Source organism: Rhinolophus sinicus, linkage group LG16, assembly GCF_036562045.2.
Source record: "Rhinolophus sinicus isolate RSC01 linkage group LG16, ASM3656204v1, whole genome shotgun sequence".
Classification (NCBI taxonomy): domain Eukaryota; kingdom Metazoa; phylum Chordata; class Mammalia; order Chiroptera; family Rhinolophidae; genus Rhinolophus; species Rhinolophus sinicus.
The window spans coordinates 37,504,140-37,521,745 of record NC_133765.1 but is presented as its reverse complement, the minus strand read 5'-3'; the positions used below and the strand labels follow the sequence as shown (position 1 = coordinate 37,521,745).

General features: G+C 54.4%; 1 protein-coding gene across 1 annotated transcript in view; it reads left to right on the top strand.

The window, feature by feature from the left end:
* TMEM132D (transmembrane protein 132D) overlaps positions 1 to 11,156 on the top strand; it is a 412,457-nt gene extending 401,301 nt beyond the window's left edge. The window contains exons 6-9 of the mRNA XM_074321404.1: positions 1,916 to 2,121; positions 4,064 to 4,337; positions 5,687 to 5,878; positions 6,787 to 11,156. Of these exons, the coding sequence (XP_074177505.1) occupies positions 1,916 to 2,121; positions 4,064 to 4,337; positions 5,687 to 5,878; positions 6,787 to 7,941 (1,827 nt within the window). The 3' untranslated portion in view covers positions 7,942 to 11,156. The remainder of the gene's footprint in view (positions 1 to 1,915; positions 2,122 to 4,063; positions 4,338 to 5,686; positions 5,879 to 6,786) is intronic.
* The last annotated feature ends 6,450 nt before the right edge of the window (positions 11,157 to 17,606 follow it).

The window sequence follows — 17,606 nt, the reverse complement described above, 5'->3', positions numbered from 1 at the left end:
GCCAGAGGGAGGACCCTCCTTCTGCTGCCTCCTTACCGCCTGCCTTTGTGTGCCGTCCGCAGCGGCCCAGCCAACTCCCGTCCTTTGCTGCATTCTTCATTTAACACAGTGATCAGAACAGGTCACTCTGCAGCTCTGAGAACAGCCTGGTTACAATGCGGTGACAGGAACTCCGAAATATCAGTGACTTAAGACAAGCAAGGCTGCTTGTCACCCAGGCCGCCTGACCTCCCAGCATTGTGCGGGGTCCCCTTGTCACAGGCACTCAGGACCCAGGGTGACAGGGCAGCCGCCATCGGCAACACCGCCGGGGGCCTCTGGAAGGACAGGGAGATCTGGAAGGTCCCTTATTGGAAAGTCAGTGTTCCCGAGAGAGGGTGACAGGTGTCATTCCTGCTCCCAACTTGTCATGATACTCATTTCCTGTCCAGCAGCAAGCGAGCTGCAGGACAGCCTGCCATGGGTCTGAAGAAGGACCAGACGTCGGCAAACAGCTCTCTGGAGGCCTCCGCGGAGCATGTGGACCATGCCGTGGATGTGGCCCCAGGCAGCCGTGGGGGCTCCAGTCCCCCAGTCCTCTGCCGAGCCCTGCCGTCCCTCTACGTAACCTCCGCCCTGTAACCAAGCTCTAGCTCCCACCTTGTCTTACTACCTCGAGGAAGAACCGCTGAGTCTAAAACCAAAACAGATGCGAGACTCAGCCTTCCATTGGCCACTGTCTCAGCACAGCAGGCATCTGCTCCCCTCGTCCCAGAGCACGTGGTTGCCACGCTTGCCCGGATGTCCTGTCTCCTTTCCTTAGAGCACCCCGCTAGGCAGGAGGGCCCAGAAACTTAAATTCAAGAAACAACCTGCTGCCCTGAAAACAGGTCTTATCAGTAAGCCCGCCCTCCTTCCCTCCCTCTCTCTGCATCTCTGACAATTCAGCCTGACTCAGAGTTGGAAGACTTGAAAGAGAAAAGCCTAAGTGTAAAGTCTGACTGGCCCTGGAGCCAGGAGAGCTGAGACCACAGTCGTAATGGAGCCACCAAAGCTGCCCCATCGGCTTTGCCAGTCAGTCTCCGGTGCCCCTGCTGTGGGCACACAGCTAGGAGGACAGCCCGCAGGCTCCCCGATGTGCAGGCCCACGTCCCTTCACTTGTGGGGTACCCCGGACGCCTGTCTCTGTGCCCCTTGCTGTGTTCAGTGTCCCCACTGCCTGGCCGTGGAGATAAAAGGGACTTTGCTGGAAATGTTTCACCTGATGTTTGAACAGCCTAGTGGCTTCCGCTTTGCTTTTCTCACGCCCCCCTCCCTGGGTGCTGGGGGCAGTGCTCCTCCTTTGAGGAGACAGGCTGCCAGGAACCCTGGTGGGATGGCCCAGCTGCCCAGAGGACGGTGGTGCAGGCTGGCGTGGCGTCTGGGCTCTGCCGCTTTCCAGCCCTGCGTCCCACGGAAATGTCCCTTGTCACTTACCATCTCGGGCCTCAGGTGATGCTCCTGAAATGCAGACAGTAACGGCCTTGCCTGCTGGGTGTCCTGAGGACTGACTGAGAGCAAGTGTGTGACCTGCTCAGTGAGCTGGAGGGGCGCCCCTTCCCTCTCCACAGAGCCCAGCCAGCCGAGCCCCAGTCTCGTGGCCCTGTCCTCTGTTGTCACCTGGGGCTGCTGACATAAACCACCCCTCACCCGCTGGCTGAGGACAACATTTGTTATCATCCCATGGTTCTAGAAGCCAGACGTCCCCAATCAGTTTCAGTGGCCGGAAGTCCCGGTGTGAGCAGGGTGGCACCCCCTCCAGAGGCCCTAGACAGAAACCTCCCTCGTCACACGAGTGACCCCAAAACAGCCAGGGGGCGTCCCTCTCCCCTGGTCCTCCCGCTGCTCCTTTGGCTGCGGGATTTGATACAAACTCTGTGTCTCGCCCTCTGCACAGGTGTCCGACCGCTGCGACTTTGTGTTCGTCAACGGGAAGGAAATCAAGGGCAAGGTGGGCGTGGTCGTGAACTTCAGCTACCAGCACCTCAGCCGTCCCCTGGAGATGACGGTGTGGGCCCCACGGCTCCCGCTGCAGATCGAGGTCACGGACGCCGAGCTGAACCAGGTCAAGGGCTGGAGAGTCCCCATCGTCCCCAGCAAGAGGTGGGTGTGTGCCTCCCGACCCCCCCAGAAACCCAGGTCAGGGTGCAGCAGCTCAAATAGCTGTTGGCGGGGTTGCCCGTTTCAGGTGTGACCGGGTCCAGAGACCAAAGGGTCTTCCAGGACTCGGTCTCCACCTCTCGGCTCTGGTTTGCTTCATGGGGCTGCATCCCGTCGGGCTTTTCTTGTGAGCGTCCCGACTTTCACTCTGTCTTCTCTGCGATGCCACAGAAAGCACCTTTTCCGTTTCCCAATCATTCCCACGAAAGCCCTGGAGTTAAGTCTTATCCCTGATCCAGTCACTGGAGCCCAAGTGACAGAATGCACGTGGCTGGTAGGCTGCAGCCGCGGTCCCCTGGCTGGAACCTGAAGAACTAGAGGGTCAGGTGAGCCCCGCTGCCCCAGGGGGCCGACACCAGCAGGAGGGGAGAATGGGCCGTGGGAAAGTGCACGACACGGGCCCACGGGAGACGTCGGGACGATGCTCCCAGAGCTGGGCACCTCTCCTCCCCCAGTCCAGGGGCGCTGGGCGCACTTTGCCTGGGGACAGGAAGCAAGACGCATGTCACTGTGTGTCTGCTGCATCACTCTGAGGGTGTGTCATAGAGCGATAAGTCGCCATCATCCACACGAGGCAAGCAGACGCACATCGTGACAGTGTGGGAGGTCAGGGAGTTCAGACATTGTCATCTCAGAGGCGCCAAGGCTCAGGTATGAGCGACCTGTGTCCCAAATGCGCGTGTGCAGAATTAGAGGACATTTCCCTGGGGTCTGTGAGCTCAGCCGAGGTCAGAGCATTGGTGCTTCTCTTAGCGTCCTTGCCCTGGACAGCCACCGTGTGACCCGTGGGAGAGGGGACAGCTTCAAGGGATGAAGGCGTGGGTCCCACATGCAGCCGGACGATGGTTTCAGCAAGGGGTCCTTTCTGAACCACTAGGGTTTCCGGTGTTGCATTGGAGGGCGGAGTCAGGACTGATTCCTGATGCTGCTGAGAGCGGGTGACCACGGGGAGGGATTCACGAAGAACTGGCTGAGCATGATGCTGGCAGCTTAGGTGCTGTCACATCTGGCAGCAGACCTGATAGGAGAGGTGACCAGCTGTCCCGATGGACACTGCTGCGGGGGAGGGCTGACTGTGCCCCGGGCATCAGGCGTGGAGGGACAATGACCATCTGTCTGTCGCCTGGGCCAACCGCATCTGTCATCACCTGTCACCTCACCCTGAGTTAGGTTGTCACCTCCCGAGGGCCACAGCAGGCATCCACGGCCCTGTTGTGTTAGTTACCTGTTGCTACACAATTCAGTGACTCACCCCCAAACTTAACAGCTTAAAAGAAGATCAGGTGGTACCTCTCACTGTCCCTGAATCGGGGATGCAGGAGAGACTTAGTGGGGCCTCTGATGGGCTGGACCTGCCCTCTCGTCTCAGGCTCACTGGGGAAGGTCTGCGTCCACGCTCCGTGGTTGGTGGCAGGTCTCAGCCCCTCACTGCCTGGGCCAGAGGCCACGCTCAGGTCTGGTCCTGTGGGCATCTCCTGAGGGCTGCGAGCGCATGGCGGCTTGCTTCCCCAGAGTGAGAATGAGAGAAGAACCAAGGAAAGGGCACTGGGCTAGACAGAGGTCGGACCCTTTGAAAACCTCACCTTGGCAGTGACAGCCCATACCTTTTCTATAATCTTTCGTTAGAAGAAATGACTAGGTCCAGCTCACAAAGTGGAGACCAGGTGTGGGGGTCACTGGGGCTCCTTAGAACTCTGCCCACCCCCCAATCCATTCCAGCTGGTCAGTACCCATGCCACACCCGGGTCCCAGATTCTGAGTCCCACCTGTGCGTCGGCCTGAGCCCACACCCGGCTGGCCTTGCGGCCCCTGCCATGCTTCACGCACAGCCCTGACGTCTGGCCAACAAGTCAGCATCTGTTAAACTGACCTGACCCTTTGACAGGCCAGCTCGGGACAGCGAGGAAGAGGACGAGGACGAGCGGCGGGGACGAGGCTGTGCCCTCCAGTACCAGCACGCCATGGTGCGTGTGTTGACACAGTTTGTGGCGGAGGCAGCCGACCGCGGGGGCCACCTGGCCCACCTGCTGGGCTCAGACTGGCAGGTGGACATCACGGAGCTGGTGACGGACTTCATGCAGGTGGATGAGCCCCGGATCGCCCGCCTGCAAGGGGGCCAGGTGCTGGCTGGCCAGGAGCTGGGAATGACCACCATTCAGGTAAGACAGCAGGAGAAGGGCGCTGCTGGTTGTGAAGGATTGTGTATGTCCAGCCAAACATTTCTGCCCTGTAGACAAGACCTAGCAGACTCCACACTGACTAATGAGTTGAAAGCCCTCAGTCCCTGCGATCAGTTCAGAGGCTGTGCTAACACTGATGCCTGGAATCTTCCCCACAGTGAGACTTGCTCTATGTGCCAGGGGACGCGCCCAGAGGAAAGGCGGAGAGCTCAGAAATAGGGTGTTACAGAGAGCGGGCCGGGCAGTCGTCCTGGTGGGTCATCTACTCCTGAGCCCTTAGGACTCGGAATAAATAAAATCCACGTGTCCGCTTCCTTCTGGGGATGCACATGTCACGCTCACTGCCATTCAAAGTGTGCTAACCAGACTCGAAAACGGAAGGTGGCATCTGGATGACCAGGTTTAAGGAGCGCGGAGAAACTGGTGTCTTGAAAGACATCTTCATAGAATCACCAACACCTTGGAAAGAGAAATCAGTCCAGAAAGCAGGTGGAAAGAGGATGGAACCCATTTCATCCAGAAAGTTGAGGCTTCATAGGGAGCAGCTCTTTGCAACGTGGGGGAGGGATGAAGACGGGGAGAAGTGATCCCGTAGACGTTCTGCAGAGGCGGGATTTCCTGGTCAGGGTCCAACCTTGAGTGTCACCTCCACTTCCCAGGCCATCACAGCTGCCCAGAGGAGGAGGGAGACTTGGGGTCCTCATGTCAGGGGTGGAGGGAGCTTGAGCTTCACTGCTCAGGTTCCCCGAGTGTGGAGTGTGGGCTCCCAGGGACACAAGGGACTATTTAGGTGGTACATGGACCAACAGTGTCCCATCTGCTGCACATTGGTTATTGTGTGAGAGAGAAACATATAAATACCCACCCAGCATATCAAGCCCATTGTTCTTTGAGGCTATGAAGTTTTTTTAACAAAGCATGTAAGTAGAATGAAAAATTTTCATCAAAAACTGCCCTAAATGATAGGGAAAGTCCATGCCGTAGAAGAATCATAAAGTTAGTCCTGATTTTTGAGAAAGTTCATGCTTCCTCTCGAGGACTTGGGGGACGCACGGTGGGTAACGGCATTTGTGTTTGTGGTGGGGGAGGGTGCCAAGTCCTACACCACCCACTCCTTGGCACCATCTCACTGCTACTTTAAGAAAACATTGTTTTCACAAGCAAGACACATCTTCTGGAAGAAAACGTTAGTGGGACAGACCTGTCTCTGTTCGTTCTGGCTCATTTGTCCTACTCTGTCCCACCCTGCAAGGGACATCACTTCTGCTGTTGTGGGAACTGCTGGGACCTGGAAGGCTCTCCTTTGCCATGTTGGTTCTCCCTTTCAGATCCTGTCGCCTCTGTCAGATGCCATCTTGGCTGAAAAGACCATCACCGTGCTGGAAGAGAAGGTGACAATCACAGACCTTGGGGTCCAGCTGGTGACAGGGCTGTCACTCTCCTTGCAGCTCAGCCCAGGGAGCAACAGAGCCATCTTTGCTACAGCAGTGGCTCAGGAGCTTTTACAGAGGCCCAAACAGGTACGGAAGCAGGGCCTGGGACAGTGCAGGGTGGGCCACACGCCAGGGGAGGTCACACGCCAGGGGAGGCCACACGCCAGGGGAGGTCACACGCCAGGGGAGGTCACACGCCAGTTTCAATGGAGGTTGTCTCCTTCCCCCACTGTGAGCTCCCTGGCCGGACTCATCCCCAGGAGTGTCGGTCTAAACAACGAAGTTAGAGGTCGGTAGATGGAGCATGGGCACCAACCTCGGCCACCCTTTGGCCTCCCAGTTTCTCCCAGTGGTGGGGTGGGTGGTGGGTGGGAGACAAAGGCTCTCCAAATCCGGTGCGTCTCCTCTGGCTTCTGTAAGCCCTTGTCTCCACGCCAAGACGGCCCACAAGCTACAGTGGACCCACTTCTGTAGGCCCAGAGGAGGCGGAAGCAATGAACTCAAAGCCTGCAGCACCTCTGGCGTGTCCTTGCCTGGATTAGGGGCTTTGATCTGTGTCATGAGTCATACATGGGGACACGGCATTAAAGCACCTTAAAAATAATGCAATAAATAGTTTTCACTGCAGCGTATAACACTTGTAACCAGTAATATGCTGTGACGTGTAATTTATTATTGTGCACACGTGGGTCTTGCACAGCCAAGATGATTCGTTCAACAGCCCGGGAAACAAAGCGAATCTTATTATGGGGTGTTTCTCGCTGGTGCTGTTTTGTTATGGTCTCTTTAGTGTTGGGGTTTTCTATTGGTTTTACATTTTTATAAGAATGAATTTTCTTTCCTACCCGTAGTACTTCTCATCGCTTGTTTCTACACCACTTCAAAGTTTTGGCTTTGTTCTTCTCATATTGTTTCTGTGACAGTGTCTCTTTTGCTGCGAGTTGGTGTTCCGTGAGCTTTGGGGCCCATTCTGACTAACTTGTTTTCTTCAACAGGAAGCAGCCATCAGTTGCTGGGTGCAGTTCAGTGATGGCTCTGTCACGCCCTTGGATATTTACGACGGGAAAGACTTCTCCTTGACGGCCACGTCCTTGGATGAGAAGGTGGTCTCCATCCAGCAGGACCCCAAATTCAAGTGGCCTCTAATCGCTGCTGAAAGCGAAGGACAGGGTGCTTTGGTGAAGGTGGAAATGGTCATTAGTGAATCGTGCCAGAAATCCAAGCGGAAGAGCGTGCTAGCCGTGGGGACGGCCAACATCAAAGTGAAGTTTGGCCAACACGATGCCAACCCCAACACCAGTGACAGCAGACACCTGGGCACAGGAGCCCACCTGGAAAATAGTGTCCGTGACCGAAGACCTAAGAAGCCCTTGCAAGAGTGGCAGAGTCAAGAGGGACAGTTCTACAGCAGCTCTTCCACGGGCCTCATGGAAGGAAGAGGGTCCACCACAGAGAGGTCAACCTTCCAGAAGAACAACGGCCAGGAAAGACTCCTGGACGATGGCAGCCGCCTGGACACCTTCCCAGCGCAGGCGGACCTCCCCCGAAGCCATGGGGAGGCGGACGAGGAGGACCCCGCCCAGGCAGCCAAAGGCCTGAGCGACCTGGAGATCGGCATGTACGCGCTGCTGGGCGTCTTCTGCCTGGCCATCCTCGTCTTCCTCGTCAACTGTGTGACCTTTGCGCTGAAGTACAGGCACAAGCAGGTGCCCTTCGAAGAGCAGGAAGGTCTGAGTCACTCCCATGATTGGGTTGGGCTGACCCACCGGGCAGAACTGTTGGAGAATCACGTGAACTTGGTGTCGTCTCAGGATGAACAAATCACCGCCGTGGACAGAGGCCTGGCCTTCGAAGAGAGTAAGCATCTCCTGCACACCAACTCCCCAAAGAGTGTCAACGGGCCGCTGTTCAGATCTCCAGGACTTGCAGTCGTGGACGGGAAAGATCAGAAGAGCGAGCCACCAACATCCCCTACCTCAAAAAGGAAAAGAGTGAAATTCACCACCTTCACCACCGTCCCACCGGACGATGGGTGCCCCGCTGTGCATTCCCTAGTGACCGGCGGTGGGGAAAACGCAAGCTGGGACCTGGACCCTGGGGAACGCAGAGAGCGACACAGCTACCTGGAGGGGTTACATGAAGGTGTGTAAGCCGGACATTCGCAGGCAGTGCTTCCCACTCACCTTTCGGCCTTTAATTTGGGGATGTGTGGCAGTGGGGGAGGGGACAGGACGAGATTTGGAGAGCCCCAGAGAACGTCCCTGGCTCAGTGGGGAGGCCCGAGTCGGAACCCATGCACGCATTCCAGCTTACGGTGTCTGGTCAACGTTAAGAGGTTTGTCATGTGTGGCGAGATGTTTAGAACTTGGAAGACAAATGGGTTCTGCATCACTGGGCTTCTGAGAGCTTCCAGGAAAGAACAGTCCCTCTCTTTCTTTAAGCAACACGATTTGGGTGTTGTGAAGTCCACGTGACTCCAGTATTGAATACTGCAGACTATGGAAGAAAAGTGACGGGATCGAGGGGCATGTGCGTCCTTGGAACTGGAGCAGGTCATCTTGCCGAGAGCGCAACCAGAGGCAGCCTGGGCCGCCGTCAGCGTGGGAGGTGTGATTGCGCCCTGTCATCGCCCGGGTTCTGGGTCAGAGCAGGCCCGGCTATGACAGACCAGGCACCTACTCACAAGGACGGAAAGGGAGCACGTGGGTACATGGGCCACACGTACCTTTGTAACTGGATGCCAGGAACAGACAAACAAACAGAAGCCCTCGTAGTGATTCAGGGCAGGCCTCTGTGGAAAACAGGGGTGTGGGCCCAGAATCTTAGTCAGGTTCAAAGCAGTGGGCTTTTTTTAGCAAGTTCACTATGTTGAAATCTGTACTCCCCACTGCGTCACTGCCCTTCCACAGTCGCTGGTCCTTGGGGGGCATTGGGGCAGTTTCCAGCGTTCACGATGTGTTTGTGTCACCTGCTAGGTGATGGCCATAGAGAAGCCCCACCAGGCGACCTTCACACGTCCTTTGAGGAGGCTGGTCTTTGAGGGTAAAGAGGAGTCATGAGGAATTCAACACTGACAGACTCAGGGCCGTGCTTCTCTAGAAAGAAGACGGCTGTTTGGCGGTGGGTCCGGCGACAGTCACGTTGGGTCTCCTGTCCAGGGCTATTGACACAAAGGTGTGTCGTGTGCAGGGTAAGAAGAATCGGGGCTCTGGGTGTGTAAGGGTTGGGTGTGGCACAACGTAAGGCCCCCACCTTGGAGAGAGGGACGGACCCGATGCACCAACGGATGGGGAGGCAATGCAAGCGGTGGGTTCTGGGCAGCCCTGAAAGGCTAACACGGCTTGAACTCAGGATGGCCCGTGAATATTCTCAAATCCCTCGGAGGCAACACCCACAAACATGGAGGTGAAGGGAGAGGTGAGCAGACTCACGCACGCACCGAGGCAGAGGCTGGTTGCTGAGACCATGCCAGCCAGACCATGAGAAACAACTGAGGCCAGAGCTGCGAGAGGCACTGCTGTGGAATCAGGATCTCTCTCTCTCTCTCTCTCTCTCTCTCTCTCTCTCTCTCTGGTTTTTCCCGTGTCACTTTCTGTCTCTCTCTCCTCCAGTTCTCTCTTTCTCTGGGAGTTTCTGTGTCTCTCCTTGTGTGTCTCCCTCCCTTTTCTCTCTCTGACTCTATATATGCCTATGGTTCAATCCCCCTTAGATAATGTAGACAGCTTACCCTCCCGCCCTCAGCACGCTCCCCTCCAGCTGAGGCATTTCCCACTTGCCGGGGATGTCTGTCGCCCCTGTCCCCAGGTTTACTGACCCCGTCGGCTCGGGTGATGAAACTCACCCCTCCTGATGACATGCCTTTGCTTGCAGCGGCCTCCCCTGCTTCCCACTTTTCTCCACGAGTGGTCTGTTCCGTCCCACAGCCGCTGGACCCCTCAGTCTACATGCGAGCAGAATGTGCTGCAGAGCATAAGGATGTCATCTGCATTTATAAACCTGCCGACTGTAAATATAAAGTTTGCCTTCAGTGTGTTTATGGCAATCCTTTGTCTTTCTACACGCTGACCCCCTTCCAAGGGGCTGGCGTCAACTGCAAACGGCTCTGCGCATGCTGTGGCTTTGGGTAAATGAACACACAGATTTAAGGATCCCAGTGCCATCCAATTACACCCTTACATCGTGTAATGCCGCTCTCTACTCTGAGACGATGTTGACACATAATGACAAAGTGCATTGTGCACTAAGTGTCTCTCCTCCAGGACCTGAAAGGATTTGCAAATAAATCACATGCAATTCTGCACTAAAAGCCCGCAGATGGATGGCAGCAAGCGAGGACTGCGGCAGGCGCGCGTATATCCCAGCCTCCTTTTCGGCTGGAGCGAGGAAATCACCCTGGCCTTGCCTTGGATCTCACACATACTACATTCAGATGTCAACCTCCTGAGGCGTGTGTGTGCCTATGGTAACTGGGTCGGGTTAAAAAAAAAAAGCTGACCTTCAGATTCCTCCAAAAATCCAATGCAGCACCAAGACGATTCCACAGAAAAAGGGAGTTGCATGAAATCTTGGGTGCATGCAAACGCTATCAGGTGAGGGGTCGTTCACCTATTCGACTGGCATTTATTGAGCACCTACTATATGCTAGGAAGTATTGCAAGCACTGGGATAGAGCAGTAAATATGGTAGACCCATGCTTTCTCTCAAACACCTTACATCTCGTCGGGAGCGGGGGAGATAAACAACAAACAATTTTCATATCATCGTAAGTTTTATAAAGGACACAGGTTACAGAACAGGCAAAGATTCAGTCAACATTTAGCACATTGCCCATTTTACCTAAAACAATCTAGATTTCTGTCTTCTCTTGAAAATTCAGCTAGATGGGGCTGATGCCCAAACTTGGCCCTACCTGGGCATGGTGGGTTTGCTGTGGTCACCTCCAGGCAGGACGCAAGTTCCCCGCGTAGCCACAGACCCCCACACCCAGATTGTTTCCCTGACCCAGAATGCAAATTTCACTTGCCGTCTATCTACCACGTCTCTTATAATAGGGAAATAATTTGCCCTTGTCATGTTTCTCCCCCAAAGTGTGGGAAACAGATACACACGGAGGGAGCTGTGTGTTCTCCAGACAATTAGGAACAAGTGTATTGCTTTATGGAAGAGGGAATATCCCTGTGTCTCCTGGGAAAACACAGAATGTCGTCGTCTGAGGAACGCAGCCTAGAGCACCATGATCACACAACCCTTCCTGCGATCTGTGTGCCCAGAACTGGAGAAAAATGACAAGAGAGTCTTACAGAACTGATGTTGCAACAGGGTGTCTTTTGAATATGAATAAAATAATGCTGCTTGTTTTCTCACACCTGGCCTGTCTCCTCCTTCCCGCCACCTGTGGGGTCCCTCCAGGCAATGAGTTACCCCCCCTGTCACCTCAGACCAGACCCCAGGCCAATGGAAACCCGCCCCCCAGTGAAAGCCGTGGCTTCTCGTGGCCTCTCAGTGCCCAGACCTGAGCTACCAACAACCTCTCTGTGGGTGTGTGTTTCCGGGGCAGCCGCAACAGCGCCCCACACATTGGACGCTTGAACCTCACATAGTTACCGTCTCTCCATCTGGAGGTGGGAAGTTCAAGGTCAGGAGCGGGCAGCCTGGCTCCTTCTGAGGCTGTGGGGCAGACCCTGCTCCTGGGGTCCCCCAGATTCTGGGGGTGACATGATGTTCGGTAGTCTTGGGCCTGAACACACTTCACCCCGACCTCTGCCTTCGTGCTCTCGTGGCATTTTCCACGTGGTGTGTGTATGTGTGCCTCCAAGTTCTCCTTTGTGTAAGGACACCAGGCGTGTTGGATCAGGGGCCCACCCTACTCCAGTAGGACCCTGTCCTGACTGGTCACATCTGTAATGACCCTGGTTCCAAGTAAGGTCACATGTGGACTGGGGGTTAGGAGGGTGGGGAGTGGGGTGCAGGACGACCATAACAGTGGCCTCTGGCCAGAAGGTGTTGGGCGGCTAAACCTATGAGCAGACTGATGGCAGCTGACCGCTAGGGACCGACCAGGACACAGGCGGGGGGGTGGGAGGTCCATGGGCATCCAGGGAAATGACTCATCTATAAATCTTGCCTCACCCTCTTTCACACCCACTTCACCGGTGAGGACGCCCTAGCGGTGCATGTGAATGATCTCTCTACCCCTGTGAGAAAGCTCATAACGGTGAATCACTTCCCTGTTGGTCACTTCCCACAATGCAATAGCTCCTTGCCTGGGGTTGGGGGTGCTTTGCTGCAGCAGTGCCCATTGAGGCTCCAGCAGGAGGGCCGGACAACCAGAGGTGTTCCCCAGGGTGGCTGTGTCCTGCAGTCCAGCGGGCGGGGTGACCTGGGTTAGCACTGGGGGTGACCAAGGGGTCCAGTCCCGTGGGTTTTGCTTCCTAGATATTCAGGAAGACTCTGGGACCACATATACTGGACCCCAGAAAATTGAAGGCTGTGCTAAAGTAGGGGAAGTGAGTCCCCTTCACAAATAACCTCTGTGGGTCCATCACCCTCTGGCTGGGTCCCCGTGGGGGTGTCTGAAGGGCTGTCATCTTCCCTGTAGTGTCCTCTTTCTTGGCGAGCCAGCCTTTGAATTCCTTCTGGCTGTTTCACCCTGATGTTCAATCAAGTCCAACCCGCCAGTTACGCTAACAGATTCAGAGTATGATGGCCCATGATCGTTTCATGACTTGAAACGCATCTGTCCTGCTCTCCTGCGTCCACAGCATGTTGTGGCTCTGAGATGAAATCTACTAAGTGAGAGTCCGTGTTTGCTAAATGAAAATTAACGGAGTGACCTTTCAAAACCATCAACCATGTCACTCCCCAGCGTGAGACCCTCCGATAGACGCCCATAAATCCTAGAATGAAATCGTAAAGGCCCAGTGTGATTCCTCACCAAACTCCAGCCTCACTGGTTTCCTTCCAGCTCTTCCTCTAACAAAACAAGCTTGTCCCCACCTCGGAGCTTTTGCCCCGTTGCTTCTTCTTTACGGAACCTGTTCTCCCAGATTTTCACAGGTTTGACGTCTCCTCATCATTCAGGTCTCAGCTCATGTCCCTTCCTCAGTGACGCTTTTTCTAACCACCTAAGAGTAGTCTTACACCCGCCTTTCATTGCAGGCCCTCCTCTTATCATTACGTGCTTCACAGTGCTTAGAGCACTCTGCAATTGTCCTAAGTATTTGCTTTCTTGCTTGTTGTGTGTCTTCCCTAATAGAAGAAAAGTTCCAGAAGCGTAAGGACCTAGTTTGTCCTGTCCTCTGCTGTATACTGTGACTAAAGCCATGCCTAGCGAGAGTCAGCAGTCAGTAAGCATTTGGGGGGCGGGGGGCGGGGGAGGTGGGTGGATGGCGGACTGATGGGTGGTGGGTAGATGGGTGGTAGATGGACAGAAGGATGGATGGATAGACAGACGAATGTTTGGATGGTTGGATGGTTGGATGGATGGATGGATGGGCAGACAAACGGACATAAACAGTGGTTTACAGAGCATGAAGGCATAGTCTGATAAATTAAGTTGCCCACCTATGGAAACCAGCCTGAACAGCTGCCAGGGGACTTTTTATATGATCTAATTGCTCTGCCATATGGATGTGATGCCAACATCTTCTGCTGGAGCAATAGATGAGCCTTCAAATTTGGTCACTTCAGGGGAGACAAAAATAAGTGAGATGCATCTCCTGCCCTCCAGAGACTCCTAGGAGATATACCTCTTCTTGTCTTGTTCTATAGAGACCTTGCTGGTTCACTGTCAGGGTCCAACCCCCTGTGAATGAGGGGTGGTATGAATTAAATACCCACCTTCTCCCCAGATAACCTCATTGTAGGGAGATCTTCCCTTTAGTTAGAATTCTGCCGGTCATACTCCATACAATCGCCGTCTCCAGAATCTACTGGTAAAAAAACTTTTTGTGGCTTTTTCATATCCCCAGGAAAAGAGGGCGCTCCCTTCTTCTGTAGTCCCCAAACACATGGGCCATGTTTGGACACGTGGGAGTTGTGGTAGATACAGTCATGTTGAATACATTTCCCAGCCCGCCTTGCAGCTCAGTTGGGGCCAAGTAACTAGTTCTGATGCCTGAATGGTAAGGACGGGTGTCACTCCCAGTGGCGGGTAGTTGAAAGCAAGTATGAGTTTTCCATACTCTCTCTCATCCTGCCTTGGTGACCCAGAAGCCACATGTGGCACCACAGACAGAGGGAGCCTGGATCCCTGAGTCACCACGGGAGGAGAGCATCCCACCCTCACAGACCTTTGTTGTGTCACACCAGTGACATTTTGGGCTATTTATTACCATAGCAGCACATACCCCAGCCTCATCCATACAATCTAGGCATTAGGTGCTGCTTGGTCCCTGAGAGCAGACCTTGTGGAGGGGGTGGGGCTTTGGATTCATGCCAAAGTAGGCTCTTTTTCACTTTCAAGGACCTGCGTAACTTGGTTGCCCACATAGGCTTGGCCTGGAGGAGCTGAACTAAGGTGCCATCTTGAGAGCAGAGAGGTCTCTTGAGGCCTAATTGTGACTCTTGAGGAAAACGACTGGGGACTTTCTTGCCTGTCTCTCATTGCTACTGTGAGCTACTTAGTCAGCCGAGGACTGACTATCTCTCTCTGCTCTGTCTGTGACAATGTCACCCAGGAGCCTGACGTGCCCCAAAGGCCTTTGTGCTGGCTGGTCCTCCCAGCTCCACTGACTGCCCTTTGGAGGATGTGCGGATATGGGGTTGGGGCTGCCACAGCTCTGAAGAGGTGTGTTCTGTTCAGCCATGTTTCCCTGCTCCCGTCCCAGCGGCCTAGACGTACCGAGCAGCTTGACGTCCAAACAGCAGGACTGAGCTCTGTGCCAGCTCCCACTCCTGACAGTGGCAGGCGTGGGCAGACTTGCAGGCTCAGACCTCAGCGTGGCCGGTGCCGCTCTGAGGGAAGCTGAGATGCCCTGTCGGTATTTGATGTGTCCTTGATTCTAAGAGCTGATTCTGTAATAGAGCCGGGAACCGACACAAGCCACTCCATCCCCCCAGCCTCAATCTTGTCACCCGTAATACAGAGAGAATGTCTCTCGGCCTGGGCACTCCTTGCAGGTGGTAAGGCTCTGCCTGCACTGCCATAGCTTTGACAGCAGCGGCTCTGCCTGCAAGGACCTCCATGCACCCCAACTGCCATGGTTTGATTTTTGGCCACCAACTGCTGTCTGAGGACACCACGCCTTTGCCTGCTTCTCCACAGATGCCGTCACTTCCTGGCTCCCACTTCCCAGCGACCCCAGCTGAGCCCCCAGTTGAGTCTGCGTTCTGCTTCACGAGACGGGGCTTTGCCATCGCAGGCGAGGCTAGTTACCAGAAGAAGCTGCTGCCCCGTTAAGATGGCTAGAGTGAACTTATAAGGACATCAGGGATGGTCTTCAACAAGCCCCATCCTCTTTTTGGTGCAGAAACAGGAAGAGCTGTTAGAACAAGAACATCAACACCCCAGTGAACACGGCCGTCTTGAATTGGCCGTGGAGGGCCCGTGGGGACCCTGTGCCAGGTGACATCCTCTTGGGCTGCGAGCCTGGCACCTCTTCCTTCCACCCTTTGACTGCACTAGCCCAGTGGGTCTACAGAGGAGCTGGGGTCATCCAAGGTCATGGTCTCCAGCCAGCCACCTGCTTGAACCTTAACCTTTCAGCCGAACCATATCATGGTTTTTCAGCCTTAGAACAGGGAGGATGTGCCACTTCCTAGAGGAGAGAGAGACAACAAATAGAGATTCTGTGACTTTCCAGCAGCAGACAGAGGTCCTGGAAGATGACGTCCTTATTTTTCTTTCAGTCCTTTTTCCCCCACAATCTTAGGAACATGTGAAGCCAAAGATATCTATCAAGTCATCAGATTAAGTTAAAATCCCACTCATATGTCAACATTTTAGCATTTTTCATTGCCCCCAAAAGGAACCATCCATTTCCACCATTTGGGATGACTCTGGGCCCCTGTGTCCCTTGCCATGCCCTGGCACCCGTGGCGGCCTCAGACACAGCACCAGGTGGCTCTTCCTGCTCTCAGCATGGTTCTCTGTGTTCTGCGGGGCCACTTTCCCAGCCGTGACTGTCACCTCAATCTACTAAGGGGAAGAGAGACACCAAGCCTGGAGGGCCCCGGTGCAGAGCTCAGGCACCTAGAGATGAGACGACCTCACAAATTATATTTTCCTACATCGATAAATCAACAAAATCTAAATCCTAACAGTTTTTAAAAGCCTCAAGGAATATGCAAAAATCTATGTTCTCCTTAAGGTATTTGAAAATAACTGTGCTTAAAAGGGACAGAGACCGAGCCTGGGTTAAATAACGGGTCTGTGGCCACAGAACCCCCAGGTGGTGTTTCTGTGAGAGCGGAATGGACTTTCTCCTTCATAGAAACTGAAGCCAAACTGCCTGCCAAGCAGAAAGAGTTTGAATGAGAACTGGAAGGGGCAGGATTCATCTCCACAACAATCCTGCTGGAAGCAATTGTTTGAGATGCTTTAAAAAGCCGGGCCCATCAGGGCTCTACTCCTCCGGGGGCGGGGGGGAGGCTGCAGGCATCTGACTGTCTGGGGCTGAATGACGGGTTTCCAGGGCAGCTCACTCACATGTCTGGAAAGCTGGCCGGCAAGAAGGAAGCCATAATGTCTTGTATGACCTAACTCTGGAAGCCACACGGATGTGTCCTGTTCGGTATAGATGGGAACCACACATGGTCCTAAATGCCAGCAGGTAAGAATCCCAGGGTACCACAACCTTCTCAGGCATGCTCTCTATAAGCAGCAACAAAAATGGCCTTCTCCACACCGATAGGCTTATATCCAACCACTCAGAAAACCACTAAGGAAAGGGACCATCTCTTTCCCAATGGTTCCAACAGAAATCCAGAAATGGAGTCATTGACCTGATTCCTTGACCAGCCACCATATCACCGATGGATAATGGAAGTCGCTGGCCAGACTTGGACCCGACACCCTAACGCCTCGCCATGGGCTGGGATCACCCCATCCAACCCACACGGCTGGGAGTGCAGGAGGGGTCGTCCCCATGGAAACTGGGATGAACAGCCTTATTTCCCTAAGACAGAGGAATGGATAGAGAGCAGGAAAGATCAACCAATGTCCACCACCGACACTGGTCCCTCCTTCAGCCCGAGGGTGTCTCCACAGCAGGGAAACTGGGGGCCAGGCCCAGCTGGGGTTGGACTGCAGTCGCTCACCCTGCCCACCCCTGACCCTGCCCCCACTCAGCAGACACATGGCATCAGTGGCTCACATGCAGGAGGTTTTGTGAGGGGCGAACTGGACGATGAGAGCCCATCGCTGCCTGGGTTATTCCCAGGACAGGAGACTCTGTTTTGTTTCTTTCCAATGTCTGAGGTACTGTAAAATAGATGCAGGCTCTGAAAATAATTCCCAGCCTGCCTCGATGCCCCTCGAGAAACTGAGACATGATCGATACGTGCAATTAAAATTTTCCGTGTGTGGATGTATAATTGGACAGACGCGTGGCCTGAGGCATATGTGTCGATATACAGATGGTGGCGTGAAGGGTCATCTGTTAGCAGCAACTATCAGACCTGAGTAACTTCGTGTGGAAGGAATGGGTCGTCAGAGATTCTGGTCCGTTAGAGCTTCCAGTCTTCAGGCCCAAAATGTCAAAAGAATGTTCTGAGGGTCACGTGGCTAGTAAGTAGGTAAGCTACAGGCTGACCCTGTCCTCCTGACTTCCAGGCCAGTGGTTGTAGGTTAGGGCCACAAGGACATGCAACCCCA